Below are 19,897 nucleotides of genomic sequence, written 5' to 3'. Positions count from 1 at the left end.
AGGCAGTGTCAGGAAGTAGTCAATTTGCTTGACTTGACTACTACAGTCAAAATCTGTTCTCCAAACTGTCAGAGGTTTTGTGTTGTGTATCAGTGCCTAAGCAAATCCCATGTAGGTTAGGAAGCTGAACTTTCAGTGGATTTAGGAAACTATAGCCCATCATTTTTTCATAACCATGATTATTTATTTATTTTTTTAATTTAAACCCTGAACCTATAAATCTGTCTGTATTTTCCCAGCTCTGCACTTTGTGCTTAACTTGCACTTACCCTTCATTTCTAGTTCTTAGTGCTACCAAAGTCCGTAAAATTATATAAACCTCACTTGCAATGTTAAAATCAGGAGTACAGATCTCCAAAGATAAAGATTACCAACTTCATTATGATTTAATAGTTAAGCATCATCTACTAACGGAGTTGGTACTGGTACAATCAAATTAATAAAAGCTTCAGGTAAATCAATTCCACATCTCTGAAAATGTTACAAGTCCCATGTGAGCTGCTTTACATACTAAATGCATTATACTAACTGTTTCACCATCTGCAAAACCCAATTATGTGACTTCAGTTTTGTTTCTATTTAATCCAGCATTAATGTATGCTAGCATTTTTGGAAACGTGTCTGCAATAATCCAAAGACTCTACTCGGGAACTGCTCGGTACCACATGCAGATGCTGCGAGTGAAGGAGTTCATACGCTTCCACCAGATCCCCAACCCTCTGCGGCAGAGACTTGAGGAATACTTCCAGCATGCGTGGACATACACCAATGGCATTGACATGAACATGGTATGTTGTTCGATTTTCAGGCATGGATGCTGAGGAATAGATAAGTGCATAAGAATTTAGAAAGAACGTGTAAATTTTCATTATTCACAAGCTTTACAAGTACAAGCATAATCAGGTGGATATACAGCCATTTTGAAAACCAAGCCAAAACCAAGTTTAGCATCCAAACATTTAACTGCCTAAATTATTACAAGCTATGTCAGAAATGTGAGCTCTCACTGTGCATAGGAAAAGTTGAGAGCCGCAGTTGACTATTATAAGGTTAAGATAAGAAAAAAAAAAAAATTAAAAAAAAGGATTCTTAGTTCAGACATAGCTGTTCCAGAATTTGTTTTATTCTTTGGCCTGATTTTCCACTTCCAGTATCAAACAAGAGTACCTTTGTTGATATCTACAGAGTTAACTCATCTGTAAAACCTGTGGAGTTTATTTTTCAAAATCCTTTCATGTAATACAGAACAGGTATATTGGAGGTGAGTGGAAGAGGGGAGCAGGCAGCTGGTTTAGCTGCTCTTTTCACAGTGAAATATTCTAATAATATGATAGTTTGAACAGTAGTTCTCTTGCCTTCACAACCACATAATTCTGCACTGAAAGTTTACACATATTTTCTGTTCTTGATTCAAAAACTGTAAACACTCTGTATAGAAAAATAAGTATCTATATTTCTGACTTATTATCTGAAGACAGCAACATTTTTTCTGAAAATCTGACATAGGTTTGAAGACACTGAGAGCATTGTGCATCTTAAGGATCTGTGATTCTGTGACTATAGAGGGATGCTTTCCAGAGCTATTCTAAGTTATAAAGTGTTTGCAGAGCTCTCCGTAAAGATGGCAAGAACAAGAAAATCCATACATTTTTGTAACAATGTAACAAGAAATCAACCTCCAAAATTTTTACGTACATTTAAACAGCTTCTGTATGGTATCTATACATAAGTTTGTGAATTACTGTGAGGGTGGTACAGTTTTATGCAGTAACCAGGAACAATGGTCTTGATTAAAAGCTTTTTTAAAGTCGAATCAATGACAGTTTGACTTTATGGTTACCATTAAGTAAAACAGATCTTAAAAATAAGACAGCAAATTAAATATATTTGGCTTCATCTCCAACTGCCATGAGTGTCCACTCCAGAGGGTTATTATGCCCAGCACAGGATACTTGTATAAAACTCTGCAAGGGATTACTGCAATGGAAGGCAGTATCAGTAGCTTCATCCTGTGTGGCACTGAATGGCTGGCTCTAATTCCCTCTGATAGCAATGGGATTGTGGGGTACTGAGCACTTGGCAGGATCAGGCCTTTAAGCTGCAGGTGGGTGCAGCCTAAGCCTAAATTAGTTCATTCAATTATTTCTGAAGATATTACAAAACTTTGTACACATTAATTTATGCACTACCACTAATGGATGTACATAGAACACCTGTTTCACGTGCAATAGTAACTAAAAGTGGATGTTGTCAGGTTAAACTTTGCATAATGCAAGAATTGGTGTACTGGAATTAGTTTTGGATTTGTCATTAATGTGAAATAGTAACTAAATGGATTAAACGGCCCATATTCCACATAATGAATATGAGGCAGTTTGGAGGCTTTGTTTTAAATAAAATGTGGAAAAAAAAAAAAACAACTAGTATCTTGCTTTATTATATTCTATTTCTTATTCTGTGCAAAATTCTGTTCCTCAGGTTTTTTGGCAGTCAAATTTATTTTCCTTGAAAGTGAGTTTGAGTGTATTACACTTAGTGCAAGGATAATATAAGAATTGTGTGATTTATGTTGTACTTATGAAAGATTTATCTCTTTCCTGTCTGCTTCATCCCTAAATACATGGAATAACACCACCCACTGGTAAGAGCAGGAGGTATTTATACAAAATTTAATTCCAATATAAAGTGTGGAGAATATCCATGTTATCTGTCGGGTTTAGAGCTTGTTCAATGCTTTCTAATTTTAATTGTAACTTTTTGCATGATCAAGGGATAGATAGCAAAGGGAATAATCTAAGGAGAATCAGATGTGGGGCAAAATGGTTACTAAAAATTAGACATTAAGAAATGCTAATCTAAACACATTTACTGATCACTGTTTTACCCCACAACTCAAATCATGCTTCTCTGCCCACAAAAGGTCGTATGCCTATTGGTTTGCATTAGATAGTGGCTCTGTAGGAATGTCACTCTGACAAACTTGCCATGCTGGTCATTCTGCATTTTCCTTTGTGTGGATGCTCTTAGTTCATACCATATATGCATGTTAGCAAAACCACCAATGAAGTTTTCTTGGCCATAAGCCATGTGCATATGAGATGGACTTGCATGTGATATTAACTTAATTTTGCATGAAATATTTGCATTTACACACCAAAGGGCTGATGCTGTCCTCAGACAAATGTGTTTGACTCCTCTCAAAAACTGGGAGTTTTTTGCAAACATCTGAAGGCAGAATTTGATCCAATGTCTTTCTTTTTCATTTCAGGACTGAAAACTGAAAAAATTTCAAAAACTCAGTCCTCTTTCTCCTTTGAAATAGGAAATGCATGAATAATTTACATTATATATATGTGTGTGTATGCAATGTATACACACACAAATACTCATATATGTATAAAATATTAAATAACATATTTCAAAAGATGCTTGTAATTATCATCAGGAATAAACTTAAGAATTCAGGAAAAGTGGGGAAGTGGGGAGGGAAAAGCAAAACAAATTTTAACCTCAGGAATAATACTGCACTAAGACTAAATAGACTTAATTTCCTACAAAAAAAAATCCTACGCTTTATATTGAAAACCAGAAGGAAATAATTAATGCTCATTTGAAATGGCTAAACTTAAAATTAGCTTCAAAGATTTAAAGATCTGCTGGTGAAATATGCTGAGAACATTCTTTATTTTTTCAATTGTTCCCCCTGTGCTTAATTTCTGCAACTCTTTGATTATGCTGCATTGCATAAAGTATTTTGATAAAAACAGTTCCACATAATTATGCATAGACTGGATAAACAGGATTTGGGTTTTATTCTAATCTGGATAAAAATCTTGAGTCTCTAGAATAAGCATAATTTAAATCATATCCTTGTGGTATACACTGGCAAAGTTAAATGAGAAAAAAATATTACGTATAATCTATGTTGTTTCATGAAAGATGTCACCAGTCCCAAAGATTCAAAGATATTCTTTTTGGTTTTTAAACAATCCTGTTCTGTTTTTCCTAAACTCATTTCCTTCTTCCCCCCACCCCTTCATTCCAATGTTATCAGTCCAGCACTGATAATAGCATGCCTGTAATGCTTACCCTAAAAAGATGTCATATTTAGCATTTGAGATCTTTTTTTAAGTTATGCATGTATTTTTTACAATCTTCCCACCAACCCCCCGCCCCCCATGGATCTTCTGTGCATCTGAATAGCTTTATTCATTTATTTTACCTTTAAAAGAGTTCAAAGAAGTAAATAAATGGGAGAAGCTTTGGAAAGTGTTTAGCTAAATGTATGTGTTAATTAAAATTTTAGATGTGGGACAGATTCCTTTTCATTTGAGGTTTTACCCTCTACCACAAGAGGAGAGAGCAAGTCAGAATTTTTATAAATAAATTCATGGAAACTTCTCCTGCAAACATCCAAGCAAATGGTTAGTTTTACACCTGGGATAAGTTGTCTTGGCTACAGTGATAATGCAAGTACAGCAGAGCACACATCTGTCTTGAAAGAAAGAATCTTGAAAGAACTAGCAGTGCTATTATAGCACATAAAGGTCAAGTTTATCATTGCTTTGGGAAGGCTTCTTTCCTGAGAAATTCACTACTGGTCACTGAATGATACCACTACATTTGTTATTCTTGCTTTTCCTCCTTCTGCAATCACTTCCTGCAATTCTACCAATGAACTATTGCCAGTTTTTGAACCATAAAATTGGAAAAGTATATTACAATTTAAAAAATACTATCAGAAGGGCAACCCAAATTAGAAGTGTTTGAAACAAAAACTAGCAGTAATCAGTTAAACAGAGGAAATATGTAATCCTAGTGGAAAGTGTTACTGCTATTTGTCTATGTCATAATGGAAATCATAATATATATAAGCCTATCAGAAAATACCTCAGATCTGATTAGCTGTAAAGTTGTTCTTTCGTTTTCTATAATACCACTTAAAAACACAAATTCCTATATTTAATAGAGTTACAGAATAGAGGACCTCATAGAAAAATAAGTATTTTTAAGAACGTCAATCTATTTGCAGACTGATCCTTTATCAGTTTCTCACTGCATTGTATTTTGTGGCGTAATGTCTCAAAACCATGAGCAATAAAAAATTTTCTAACTATTATTCTGTTTTTGAAAGACACAGATGTGGACAGCTTCCAGCTTCTACAGATGTTAAACTTTTCTGTCAATGAGGAAGTTAACAGTCTAAGAAACATAAATCATTTTCTGTCTTCCTCACCCAGCAATATAACATACCTCAGAGATCACCTCTAGGAGGTACTTGGAAACTGTAGTAATATTATAGATGAAGAATGATCCACTGCAGCTCCAGCACTTTCAAAATTAGAATGTCACACAAGTCTGCTTCCTGTCAATGACTGAAAGCAAAAGATCCTAATTCTTGATAAGGTGGTCAGATTTCAAGCCTCATTTAAAGGTGAATTAGCTCATCATCACACACTGCTTCTCTTCTCTCTCAACTGTTGTAAGGACCTCCTTCTTATCCTAGCAAAAACAAACAAACAACAAAATCTGACTGCAAAATTTTTCTGTATGAAGAATAGAAATAATCTGAAATAAGCTTTATTCTATATGGAGCCCAAGAGCTGCTGGAGCAGAATTGTAACCACCTGTGACCTTGGTCATACTTTTTTTTAAGTAATAAAAGCCGTTGGAAATGTTTTGACCTTCTGCTTATAAAAATAGTTAATCTCTGTAATTAACTATCACAGAAATAGTAAATTCTAAATTCTTTCTAGATATACAACTAGGCAGAATTACAGAAAAGTGTAGCCTATAGGAAGATGTTATTAAAATCTGAGAGTCAAATGTTTGTGACAGAACTAAATCTCACATCATCATCGGAGGGAGCAACTACTGGGGGACAGAGATCCTAATTCAAAATCTATGCAGTGCAATTTGTGCAACTAAAGAATATCAGATAAGTGTTAAAATTAGGTGGCAGAAAGATAAAAAATAAATACATAAGTTATTTCACAAAATATATTACTTACTAAGAATTAATTTCACCCATTCCTACAGAACAAACTTAGACAGACAAAATGTTAATTTTGAGTACATCCCCACTAGAGTGATCTCCCCAAGGCATGAGTTTTGCTCCCTGTAATTAGCCCAAAATGTATTATTCAGATTGTTTGAGAACTTTATTTAGCATTTATTGATGCCAACATTCTGAGATCTATTTTATGCACATAAGATCCAAATAGAGCAAAAGTATGTGTGGTTTATGACACAAAGTACATTTATTTATAATTATTCCAACCTCTTTGTACCTTCAGCTGCTCAAATTTTTGCTGGGTTAGTTTTTGTGCAGATCAGTTTCTCAAACCATTTCACAGGGAGAGATCAAGACAGTGCAGGACTAAACAGATAATGTGGAAAAGGACCAGAATTCCTCTTACATTTTATGCCAAATTGAGAGATGAGCTCAAAAGTCTACCTTTATCTTTGCCTCTATATGCTGGATACTTGCCACTCATAAGTAAGTCTGACTGATCCTAGAATAAGAAAGCCGTAGACAAAAGGTTCGGGGCAATCCCAAGCACAAATACAGGCTGAGCAGAGAATGGATGGAGAGCAGCCCTGAGGAAGAGGACTTGGAGCTGGCAATGTGCAGTTGCAGCCCAGAAACCAACTGTATCCTGGGCTGCATCAAAAGAAGCATGGCCAGCAGGTCAAGGGAGGTGATTCTCCCCCTCTACTCTGCTCTTGTGAGACCCCACCTGGAGTACAGTACAGTTCTGGAGCCCCCAACACAAGAAAGACATGGAGCTCTTGGAGAGAGTCCAAAGGACAGCCATAAAGATGGTCAGAGAGCTGGCGCACTTTTCCTATGAAGATAGGCTGAGAGTGTTGGACTTGTTCAGCCTGGAGAGACATTACAGCAGCCTTCCAGTACCTGAAGGGGCTATAGAAAAGCTGGAGAGGGCCTTTTTACAAGGCCTTGATAGAAGTGATAGAACAATGTATTAAAACTGGAAGAGGGGAGATCTAGGTTAGATATTAGGAAGAAATTATTTTCTGTGAGAGTAGTGAGACACAGGAACAGGTTTTCCAGGGAACTTGTGGATACCCCCTGCCTGGAAGTGGTCAAGGCCAGGTTGGGTGGGACTTTAAGCAACCTGGTCTAGTGGGAGGAAAATTGGCTTCATCCTGGCTCAAACCAGGTCAAGGTGTCCCTGCCAATGCAGGAGGATTGGAATTAGATGATCTTTAAGGACCCTTCCAACCCAAATCATTCTACGAATCTATGAAAATGAGTTTCAACACACCCCAAATAGACCCACAACACACAAGAACTCTCCTGTGCTCTGTTCAGCTGCTGCCTGGCATTCAATGTTATGATCCCACCTATATTTCAACAGAGAGTATTTTTAACAGAAGATTATGTGCAGAATTAAAGGAATATCTTTCACTGCCAGCCTCCAGAGACTGAAGCATCTCTCATACTAGGAAAGGTACTGAAAGCTGGGACTGTTCAGCCTGGAGAGATGAAGGCTCAGGGAGGATCTCATCAATGTGAACAAAAACATGAAGGTCAGGTGAAAAAAAAATGGAACCAGGTTCTTTTCACTGATGCTCAGTGACAGGACCAGAACCAATGGGCGCAAGCTGAAGCAGCAAATTCCATCCAAATATCAGGAAGCACTTTTTTACTATGAGGGTGACTGAGCACTGGCACAAGTTGCCCAGAGAGGTTGTGGAGTCTCTGTCCTTGGAGGTATTCAAAAGCTATATGGCTTCAGCTAGGAATGCTTTCTGAATATTTTCTCTGTTACTGATGTCATTAGCTGTTCCATAACTGAGGAGAGAAGGGAAAACCTAAAAATTGTCATTCATCTTATAAATTATCCAAACAAAACAAAATTATCATTGCCCAAAGCATTTTCTCATTTGAGATTCGGGAACAGGTCTCCAGTTCATTTGTCACAAAGATGCCTGGTACATGTATGAGTGCTATCACATCATCTTGAAAAAAGAAGTTAATTAAGCTGGACTCTCCACATTCTTCAAGGCAATATGAATTGTGTCCCTACTATCCTCAATTATTCCTTCATCAGCTTCAATCACTTATTCTACAAAAAAATGTTTTACTTCTTGCTGAATTATGCTGTCCTCTTCTCTAAGCATGCCAAGTAGATAAATCAATGTTGTTTGACGTGGATTAAGTTTTATTCCAGAAAGGAGGAAATTACTGAACTTGGACAAGATAACTATCAAGGAGAGAGAACTGGAGCCTAGGGTCACAGCATCATAACTGGTTTTCCTTTGCGTTCTCTTGAGGAGGGGTGAGGTTGAGGCTGATTTTATATCTTGTTATGTTTCCTTTTTAGAAGATCAGTGTTGCTTGAATTCTGATTTGAGTTCTGATTCTAATTATGATTCTAAGCATAAGAATCCAAGATTTTTTTTACCAGGACCCGGTGGAATCACTGTTGGGAAGATATTGAATGTAACAATAGAAACACGTCAAAAAAGAATGGAGCGATTTAAATCCAGACCTATATTTAAACAATTCATTAATTTTGGATTTGTCTTTGAGAATAATGCTATTAAAAGAGCAATTCTAGCTTTATTGTTTTCAAAACTTTATTTTGAAAATTATTTTATTTTTGCATCACCTTGTCCTGCATTCATATAATTTCAAGATTATATTGGCTTTTAGTTGTTTAGAAAAGTATATTTTAAACGTTTGTCATCACATTGGAGTGTGACATAAATGTATCTAAAGGTTCCAAAAGATCACAACAAATGAAGTGAAATGTGATATTTAGAGTTGTATTAGTTTAAAGCTAATCTCATTATTCTGAAGACTGCACAGATGATTTTCTAATGTTTAGAGTTATCTCTACACATTATGTGTATACACATAATGTATTACTGTTAACTGATATATTATAAGAACACAATTATTCCTGCTCAATAAAGGTACCTGTGAGAATCAAGTACTCTCTTATTAACACAAGCTGAAAATGGATGAAGAAGGAATATTTTCTCAAAGTCATGAAAATCTAAATAGAAATGTACATGGAGGCTTGGGTTTGCAAGAGGTTGTCTGTAATGCACAACATAAAACGTAGTTTGGAACCGTCAAATTCTGTATAGTGTCAGCTACTGGACTTGGATTAAATACCTCACTACATACAATGTGTGGGATATATTAAGCTCCGTTTAGTAATGTAGTATATAACAATGTTTTAACAAACTTCTCTTCAAATCAACTTATTTCTTGCATTTCTAAACTTGTATTAGTGGTGTAATATCCAGAACTCCATTGGAAATCAATGTTATTTGAGCAAGTGTTTTCCTTCCAGACATTTGGCAATTGTGGTGTTAAAGAGTAAATGTTCTTCCTCTCTGATTTATAACAACTATTTTAGAGTGTAAGCTCCATGGGGCAGGGACTATTGTCTTTCAGATTATATTGGCATATAAACAACTATTAACTATTATGCAATTATTTTAGAACAGTTTCATATTAAGTATAAATTAAATACCAAAATCATTGTTTCTTTAAAGAAATTCCCAAAGTATCTTCAGAAATATAAACCAACACACTTGGTCTGCATGGTTTTTGCTTAATGGTAAAATACAATCCCTTCATAAATGAGATAAACAGAAGGTGATGTGAAAAATTAATACAGTTAATACTAAGGCTGTGTCTTAGATTTCTAAAAATTCAAATTTTTTTCCTGTGCCTCTAAATTGAAACTATATTTCCTATTTTGCATTCTATGACAAATGGGACTCATCTGAATTTTATTCAAATAGGATATAGCAAAAGAATTAATTCAAAATAGATCTTTTTTTTACTCAGATAACTAGAGAACAATTTAAAAATAAATATCTGAAATTTTTATCCACCTGTATGATTAACTAGACGTATCTCATTATCAGTTTCTCAGTACCATTCAGTAAATAAGTTGCTAAAACCCACAGTATTTTTATTTCAATATCATTACATTAAAATAAAAAGAGTAATTGCATAGTAAGCTATTTCTAGTGTTATGATAGATACTGAAAACAAAATGGCACCACAAAAGCTTTTTATTTATCATGTTTCCTTTTGCTAATTGTTATTGAATGCTGGCTTTTTCTTAGGATGTATAAATTTCATGTGGTAATGCCCTGTAGCTCATAAAATGTTTGTATTTATGTGGTAAAACATTTTGTTTGTTATTTCATAGCACTGGTTTCCCTTAGCAACCATAGATACATTTCGACTCAGTTAAAGGTACTCCTATCTCATTTCTAAATCATAGCTTGGCTTGCGTGGACAGAAGCTTCATATCAGAAACATGTTCATAGCAAGGGATATGAGTCGTGAATATCTTTAGGCAATCAGAGTGAGTGCACAGACCTTTATTGTGCTCAAGGAAGAATTAATATAGCAACAAGTGAATGCCTTTTGTATATTCATTTATTTGGTTGTTTGTATGTTTGTTTGTTTTTATGTGCAATAATATTTACATGTTTATAGCAAAACAGTGCAGACTGCTTTAATAACAAAAAGACACATCCTGTTAGCATAAGACTGGTAGCATCAGTTCATGTTTTGTCCTTAGAAATAGGAAAGGATGTAGCCTGTCCCAGGAAAAACTTGTGACCCATTACCACCACTGACAGCACATGACAGGATTTAAGAGACAGAAGGGTGGTGCATCATAATGTGTCAGACCCTTTCTGTAACACAGCAGGCAGAGTCACAAGGTGGGCAATACTTCCGTAGAAGTCAGCAGCTGAAATGTTTATTGATTCTAAAAGAAGCAGAGATAATGATTCTAGGCAATTTAGAATTGCTCACACATACTGACCATATTGTAAGTAGCTCACTCTTTTTCTTCAAAACAAAATTAACTTGTTACCATGGTAGCAAAGAGAAATCCCATGGTTCTACTTTAGACAAACTCCCATTGTTCTGAGTAAGAGTTGAGCAAGGACCATAGCAACTAGCTCCATACTTTGCTGAACTAATCATCAGCCTGTATAAATCTCCATAATGTCATTCTTTCCATTGCAAATGTTGCTTTTTCTGATGCAAATTGAAGTTATACACTTGCAAGCAGAATCTCTTGAACATGAAAATTCCATTAAAATGCCCTCTCTGAAAAATATCTGATCTTGTTCAGCTAGCTCTCATTTTACAAATAGCATGGTTATTTCAGCAAAAACCTCCCTAATATAAATGTAGGACTTTTATAATTGATAAAAAGGAAATAGACATATTAGTCCACATAGGTGACGTGCAGTCAAGACTCTCCCTTTAGCTATCTTATTTGTTATTTTACTGCAGTGTATTCATTTGTATACCTTGATACCATTTCTTGCAATGAAAGAAATCTTAGCAACAAATTTTGTAACCACCACATACATTAGTATGTACATTAGTATTCATTTTGTATAAGCTTTGCAATATGGATTACACTATGCACTTGTTAAATTAGAATACACTGGCAGCTCTTACGGCCACCTCTGTTTGTATGTCACTTCTTTCTTTCTGTCCAGGAAGAAAACACAAATATTGCATAAAGCAACTTTCATAGCATTCACATTAAATCCTTATGCTTATCTTTCCAGGTCCTGAAGGGTTTTCCAGAATGCTTACAAGCTGACATTTGTCTGCACCTCAACCAAAATTTGCTTCAGAATTGCAAAGCTTTCCAGGGGGCCAGTAAAGGCTGCCTTCGAGCTTTGGCTATGAAATTTAAGACAACACATGCACCTCCTGGAGACACTTTAGTGCACTGTGGAGATGTTCTCACAGCTCTATACTTTGTGTCAAGAGGCTCCATTGAAATCCTGAAGAGTGACATTGTTGTAGCCATTCTTGGTAAGTAGATTACTACAAGACATGTTAAAAGAGTCAGGGGATTGAAAAGAAACATCCATTGTTGTTCCTGGGGAAGGAAATATGTAAATATTTTACTCACTCATATTTATAAATCAAGCTGAGAAATCATTTGTTTTAGGAGCAAAGTCTACATTACTGGGATAATTAATGTGCACCAAAGACCCTATGTCCTTGGATATCTAAAATATGAGAGCAGGAGTGAGTCAGATATATCCCTAGGTAAGTGATAAGCTGCAAGTTAAGGCAAGCAGATATTAAATTACTCCAGTTCTGATTATGCCACAAGAACCAAAGTCAAGGACACCTTTTTTTTCTTTTTCTTTTTTTTTTTTTTTTTTGACAGTGTATAAGGGTACTGAGATACACATAGACCCCCCCATATGCTGACTGATAAAAACATGTATCTACTTCAGGCATTCAAAATGTCTTCTAGAAATTTTTAAAACTGTCTCCTTCTGCCCACTTAGCATATAGAAAAGGAAGAGAATAACATTAATCTGACCTAGATTGATACTTAAGTGTAATAACACCAGTGTTTCCCCTGTATTTCTCACAACATATTCTTGTTCGTGTCACATGGAGAATTTCTTTATTTCTTATCCAATGAAAGAATGTTTCATTGGAATTCAGAGAAATGTTTAGTTCAGCTGGGAGCTAACCTACAACTGGTGATGGCTCTTATGTGTAACCACTAAGAATGAAATTCGAAAAGTAAAATAACCAAGACCCTACCTAAACAGGCATCTGGTTTGTTTCTCCAATTTAATACCAGATAGTAAGAATGCAAAGAATAATTGGTTAGATGAGTAAGGGTGTTGCTGTATGGAACCTTATGCCAGCTGTAACATCATTCATATGTTCTCCTTTCTGTTTTTCATCATTTAGAAACTTTAAGCCAGAAAAGTAGCTAAAGCAAAATGTGGACAGGTAGAAGTATGTTGCTATTAATCCACTTGTGACTGATTATTCTGCTAGTACTTTGCAGGCAGGATACGTGAGCAGAAGTACAAAAGTGTGCTTACAACAATCCTTCCCTTGGTTTCTGTGGTGTTATCAAGATAATTTGTCATCTCATGCTGTTGCACCTCATTAGCTGGGTCAGCTTTAGGCACAAAGTACGGAGCACGCAGGAATAACACTGTGAGGTTTTTACTGAGCTGTGTGAGTGTCTTCCCCTGATTATGAATAGTGCCGTGCATCAAGGATTTCATCCCTTACATCAAAAGCATGTACATTTCTATAGCACTCACAATCAAGAAAATCTGATAAGTTTATTAACTCATTGATTTCTTCCCAGACAAAAGGTGCAGACTGGTCATTTTGTATGTTATGCACATCAGATCCCTGTGCTCTGACACCGTAACAGTTATTTGCAGGTCAATGCCACTGTATCTCTTCCAGCTCACAGCTCCTCACACCAGGGTAATGTGGGTTGGAGCCTCACTCTCCTAGAGAATGGTGGTCCAGAAAGATAGTTGTGCACAAGTGCAGCTAAAAGGAACTGCTTCTTGGGCCCCCATCTGTTGCACAATCCATGAAGTAGGATCCTGCCTGATAGCTGGTTCCAGTCAATGATTCTGTTAAAGAATCTGTTGAAGAATCTGTTAAAAATGGGTAGAAGACGATACAAACGAAAATTACTTTGCAATGAAATCACACAGAAGGCTAACAAAGATTATCAATACGTAGTCAAACATTTTTAGATTTTTCCTCTTTCTGAAAAACCTATACACAGAAATGGACAGAAAAAGACTCAATGCTTTGTCCTCTGGGGTTGAAAAGACTTCAGTCCAACAGGGGTAGCATGGATTAAATTTCCACCCTTAGCAAGTATTGCAACTTCTTCCACTCTTAACAAGTTTTGCAACTTCACCACAGAAATGAAAGAACTCTGAGAAATGTTAATTTTGTCCCCCATATTTCCTGAACACATCAGCTGTCTGATGCTGATAAGTAAGGTCTGATCAGGATTGGCCTGATAACAGTAATTCTGTGCTAAACCCTTAGAAAATACAATGGCTGTGGACCTCATGGAATCTAACACCTCTTTCAACTTTGCAGAGAAGATATAAATGTACTATAATCATATCAATAGTCACATTACGGAGAAGTTATTATATTCCTTGAATAGGGACCTCTGCATTCATAAGCATTAAGGCCAGAAGAACTATTATATCGCCTAACCTCTGTTATATCACTGACTCCTGTTACATTTCATACCTTTACCTGTCTGTTGTGTCTAATCAACCGTATTTGATGAAAGAAAAGCAACAGTTTCTGATCTGGAGACACAGAGATGAAACAATGATAATTTTTATTGGCAGTTTAGTCTCACAATTAATAATTTTTATTTTAGAAAATATGTGCTTTATTTCCAATATAGAATTGTCTACCTTCAATTTCTTTCCATTGATCCTTGCTACACATTCCTTATTATATTCTAGAGGCATTTAGTATGGAGGAATTTTTCCTCTGCATAAAGATAGATGCAACATAATCAGTTCACCTCTTAACCTTCCTATTGATAAGCTAAGCAGACTATACTGTTTAATATCCTCACGATAAATCAGCCTTAAATTATTCCTTGCATCTTTTATCTGCATTTTACTCAATTTTCATCTTCCTCTTTAGAAAATGGAGAAGGCAAAACTACTTGCAGTAACCTAATATAATAGCCACAATGTTTAACAGAGAGGCAATATCACCCTTGTACTCTTTTTTTACTAATACATTGTTTCTTAGTTGCTGTGACCCCTTTCTTTGCCACGAGTGTTTTTGCAGTTGTGCCCCAAGCCCCATTTTGCAGGTAAGCCCTGCAATGCCTTGTTTAGGGCACATTTTGCTCAAGATGATGGCTGCAGCTACTTTGCATTTATGAAGGTTAGGTGCAATTTTGGGGAAAACAGGCAATTAGAGATGACAATTTTAGCAAACAGGTACTGTGAATTTGTCAACATTGATGGAAAAATTCTAATAGTGTCAAAATAGAAGCAGCTATGTTTAAAGAGCTTCTTCAAAACAACTTTCACATCTTTTGCTTTTTGCATTCCCTTTGTCAAAGAAGTGTCATTTTCTACTTAAATATATTTCAAGCATGGTTTGTTTCTTCATGTAATTCTTAAAAAAAATAGATTACAGGCCAGAGAGGTCCTGGACTCTATTGGACAACAGAAATTACATCTTTGTTATTGTAAGAATAAGTAGTGTTTTAATGAGAAAGGACAAAGGAACCTGCTGTAGTCAAGCTGTTCTGATGGAACTCGAAAAACTGTGATGAAACTAGATTTTCCTTTCTCTTAGTCCCATTATATATCTATGTCATTTCATTGATTTTAATAATTTCACTTTTAATATCAACAGTGATACTTTTGATTTACAACAACATACTTGCAATGGTAATCTGATGTAAATTCATGGTAATTTCATGTAAAATCAAGTGTTCTACAGCATTATCATAAAGAAATACATTATTCAACTTTACAGCTTATTCAAGTTTAAAATAATAATCTCCACCAATTTTTCTTTCTGCAGGGAAAAATGACATTTTTGGAGAGATGGTACATCTTTATGCAAAACCAGGAAAGTCAAATGCTGATGTGAGAGCTTTAACTTACTGTGATTTGCATAAGATCCAGCGAGAAGATCTACTAGAAGTTCTGGACATGTACCCTGAATTTTCTGATCTCTTCCTCACCAATCTAGAACTTACTTTTAACCTGAGAGATGAAACTGCAAAGGTACATAAAATAAGTGGGTTATTTTTTTCCTTAATATTGGGCTGAATCTGTCCCACAGTAACAAAACTTGAAAATAGCAATTTTGAAAATTAAAAGCCTGAGGCCAAATCCTATTTTTAAAAAATATACTTACCTGACTGCTCATACTGAAGTCAGTTTAACTCCGCAGAAGTCAATGGAATTATTCAGATTGTGCCTATCTAACAGGATTTGGTTCTATATTTAAAGAATATCAGAGTTTCAGCCAGATGGACTTTGGATGTCTTGTTTAAGTCATGTTTTTTTTCAGATTACTATAGCCTGGGTCACCTCAAGGGGAGCTTCTGGTATTAAATATAATTGTATAGCCATAAAATACAGACAAAGCAGCCTATCTAGATTCATTCTGTGTCTAGCAATAGGAAATATTTAATTGCCTTTCAAACATTAACTGTAAATTTTCTTGCTTTGGAGTGCACCCTACCTCCTAGAAGACTAAAAGCATACAAGGGACTTTTCAAATTTCACTCAGTCTGCATGTATGCAGAAATTTCTTGGCTTTTTTTCCCACATTAGTGCTCCTAAGCATCCTGTTTTTCCCAGATTGCACCAAAAAAGCAGAAAAATTACTAGTATATCCTTATCTCAAACTACTGTGTTCAGTCTGAATTGGGAAAGAAAGGGGAGGTTTGGCCAGAGGGGGAGATGGAAGGCTACTTCCCAGCTCAGCACTGGGGCTGAAGCTTTCCTTCAAAAGTTGCAGGGTACACAAAAACCTAACTGCTGTTACATTTGCTTATTTGTACATTTCTCAGTTTTAAATACGTGGAAAGAAGAGTTAAATGCATCGTGTTTTTATTATGATAAAAAGCACATCTGTCTTCTAGAAGATGGATAGAAAAACTCAACACTGTGTTCTGCTTTAGAATGAAGTATGTGACTGAACTGAATCTGGTAGGAAGGGAGGGCCTAGAAAGATAAAATAATGAGGGGTGTAGTATCAGGTGTTTGTCAACCTTATATTTATTGCTTTCTAACCACTATTGTATAGTTAAATACAAATCTAGTTACAGGTAGTTACCACAATATTTCTTGCAATAGCATGCATTCTCTGCTAGAGGTTTGGGGTTTTTTCATTAATTTGTCTAAAATTACTTCTACTACATCTATGCAAGTTTAGGAGGCTGATAACACACAAACATATGTCTTTCCATGTAAACTTATTCTCAGGATACCTTTGTTTCACCATCAGATGGTGACATAATTGGTTTTGCTCAATCTGCAGGAACTTTTTCATGTTACTTTGAGCAAAACCATTAGTTGAGGATGGAGGGGTTGATGCAGGCCAACATGTTATATTGCCTTTCTGAAAGCTTGAACATGATTAACAGTCAATCACCTATTGAAAACCTGCTCTCTTTAGATGGGACTAATCTGTCATTATGTTTCATATTTCATTAATCAAGTCTGACCTCGTAATAAGATCACAAACTACTAATGGGACGGATGGAGATAACTGCAAACTACGAAGACGGAAATTGTCCTTTCAAAGTGAAATAGAGAAAGGTAATTAACTTCATTTCTTATATTAGACAGCACTGCTTCATTATTCATTGGTATTTCATGTGGGTACATTAGAGACCCATGTTGACTGTCACTGTAGCAGCTCTTGAGAATCTAGTTGAGCAGCCGAAACAGTCTGTGCATTGCCCCCTATATGGGTAATACATGATTAGAGGATTTCAGTTGCACCTCCCTATGACTTCACAAATATCAGTGCAGAGCTGTTCAAACAGTAGGCTACCTTATTGTGCATGGAATACACACACATGCACACACATATATATATACATATTCTCTCTTAAACAATATCTGTTTCCTGAGATAGCATGTTTTAAACTGTTAAATATTAATTTTATTTCCTCAACAAAGTGTCTTGTTGAACTTAATGCTAAATAGTGTTTCTCCCTGAAATTAAAATATTTTGCTTTCAGTACACAGCAAATTCACCATAGTTCAATTTTTATTTATATAGTGATGTGTAAATAACTGTCCTAGCAAGGGTGTTAGGTAACATTTTCTGTGCTTACATTCAACTTACATGCTTTTGGGATTACTCCTAATGACAAAAAAATCAGTGAAATATTAAACCGTGCCATCAGTATTCAGTACTGCTAAATGCCAGGAACTGTAGATGATAACTGTGGTCAGAGAGCAACAGCCATGAAGACAGGTAAACGGATACACAAGGATTTTTATTTTTAAGCATAATTCCTTGAATAACAATACACTTTCATGGTCCAATGGTTTGTCTGATAAATTAATGTTTCTAGTATGCTTGTCTTTCATACTGCACAGTTAAAGCCCAGTCCAAAATGCAGAATAATACCAATTTTAGAGTTGCAGAGTAGCTGATAATAAATGGGAACACTTTAAACATACATAGCAGGTATAATGCTCAATGAAGGAAAACTTTACTCCAGAGTGTGGCTACTCAGAACAATGACATTGCTGTTCAATCAAAGAAGCATCTTTAGGGCAGAAAGCCAAGACTGACAACAAATCCGTCAGGAAAATGTCCCCATGAAATATTCAATCTGCTCTTCACAAAGAATCTGTTGACAGAGACGCTTTGCCTGAATAACCTTCACATTTCTTATGAGAAAACATATGCTTCTACCTAGACAAGATGGAAGTGATCTTCCATGTCATGCCTGCTGCAGAATTACAAATATGCTCCTCAGGTGTCAAAGTGATGCCAAGACCTCCAGGCTTTTATGGTACTTGCATAGTTGATTAGACTGAAAATGCTGTTGGATAAATTTATTTGCATTATTTTTGAAAGAATATAATTCCCCACAGTTTTGTCTTTAAAAAAAATTTAAAAAAAAAAAAAAAAAACACCATTGAGGAAGAAAAGATTAGCAACAAGCTCCTTAGTTTTGATAATGACTGATTAGTGTCTAGTCACCCCTGAGTTAGATGAAGTGTGAAGTATTGCTAGTCCATCCAAAGAGAAGATGCCATCATAAGAGTCCATTGCCAAGGACTGAGTATATTTTTGGCCCATTGGTTTACTGCACCTATCTGGTCTCTGTTCAGATTCTCTGTATACTACCATAGCTGCAGCAGACACCTTGTAGTAACAGACCTTCAATGTCCCTTTCCTGTGGCCCAGCCTACAACCTGCATGAGGATATAGAGTGCTAGAGACTACTAGTTGTTTGCAAAGTAATATTCTATGGATTTCAACACTTCACATATAGGAGGGAGTGCTACCACAAACTGATCCAGCATAGTTAGTCTATAAATCTAAAGACTTGGGGATGATCCTGCAGAGTGCCTCAGAAGAACTGCAGTAGAAAAAAGAGTTCCTGAACACATCGTTGGCAAATGCATTTCTGGTCACAGTATTCTTACAGATATAAAATGTGTTGTATGATGATTTTTAACAATCATATGTTGATTTCAGAACTACACTTCGAACAGAATAGAGACACTCAGCATTCTCACATATATTTTGGTATTTTACATCTCACTAAATTCTCACTGATTTGTAATTATTTTAGAGAGGCAAGCAAGGGGGTGTTGCTCATGAAATGGTCATCTTGCTGGCATTCTTTCCTTTCAGCTGTTGACCCACGAGCATATTATGTAGCCTGAGATTGTATTGTTCCCATCTTTACTGTAATTACCAGCAATTTTCTCCCTTTTGGAGTGCTAAAAATGGGATTGTGTTATCTGAGCCTTTAGTTCATGCTAGCCTGACTTGGACCCTGTTGCTATGGTAACTCCTCCTGCATGAGTATTATCAGGGGTTAAACAAAATCAACATAGCACTCTGTTACGCATCTGCAGTTAGTACCACTACTTTTCCAATTCCACACTAGACCTTCTCACTCCACCAGACATATTTCCACAGTTTCTTACCAGTGTCAACAAAAATTGACCTTAGCTTATACATTGGGCTCTGCCATAATACAATTTTAAAGAGTACAAGGCAACTTGATGGGCCACCTTTCTCTCTGGTGTCCAGAAAGGACTGAAATACAACAAGAGGCCCCCTGCAAAAATTGACACTTACACTAGATCATGGGTTATTCTTGCTCTCACCCAAAAGAAATTAATTGCAGGTCTTTCAGAATGATTGATTATATTCCTTGCACAGGTGCTGGTGAAGCTTTAGGCAGTTACCATAGATGCCTGACAGTCAGCCAAGAAACTCTCTCCATGACTGCTTAAAATAAGTAGTATTCCCTCCTGGAAGTTCCAGACAAAGCTCTCAACTGGGTTGGGAAGTTAGTCTCCTGCT

General features: G+C 36.0%; 1 protein-coding gene across 1 annotated transcript in view; it reads left to right on the top strand.

Annotated features, from left to right (window-relative positions):
• KCNH7 (potassium voltage-gated channel, subfamily H (eag-related), member 7) overlaps window positions 1–19,897 on the top strand; it is a 210,745-nt gene that overhangs the window by 172,814 nt on the left and 18,034 nt on the right. The window contains exons 9-12 of the mRNA XM_009996095.1: window positions 589–788; window positions 11,596–11,848; window positions 15,401–15,606; window positions 17,052–17,151. Of these exons, the coding sequence (XP_009994397.1) occupies window positions 589–788; window positions 11,596–11,848; window positions 15,401–15,606; window positions 17,052–17,151 (759 nt within the window). The remainder of the gene's footprint in view (window positions 1–588; window positions 789–11,595; window positions 11,849–15,400; window positions 15,607–17,051; window positions 17,152–19,897) is intronic.

The sequence above is a fragment of the Chaetura pelagica genome, unplaced genomic scaffold (genome assembly GCF_000747805.2).
Source record: "Chaetura pelagica isolate M959 unplaced genomic scaffold, ChaPel_1.0 scaffold3, whole genome shotgun sequence".
Taxonomy (NCBI): Eukaryota; Metazoa; Chordata; class Aves; order Apodiformes; family Apodidae; genus Chaetura; species Chaetura pelagica.
This window is presented reverse-complemented; position numbering and strand designations above follow the sequence as displayed.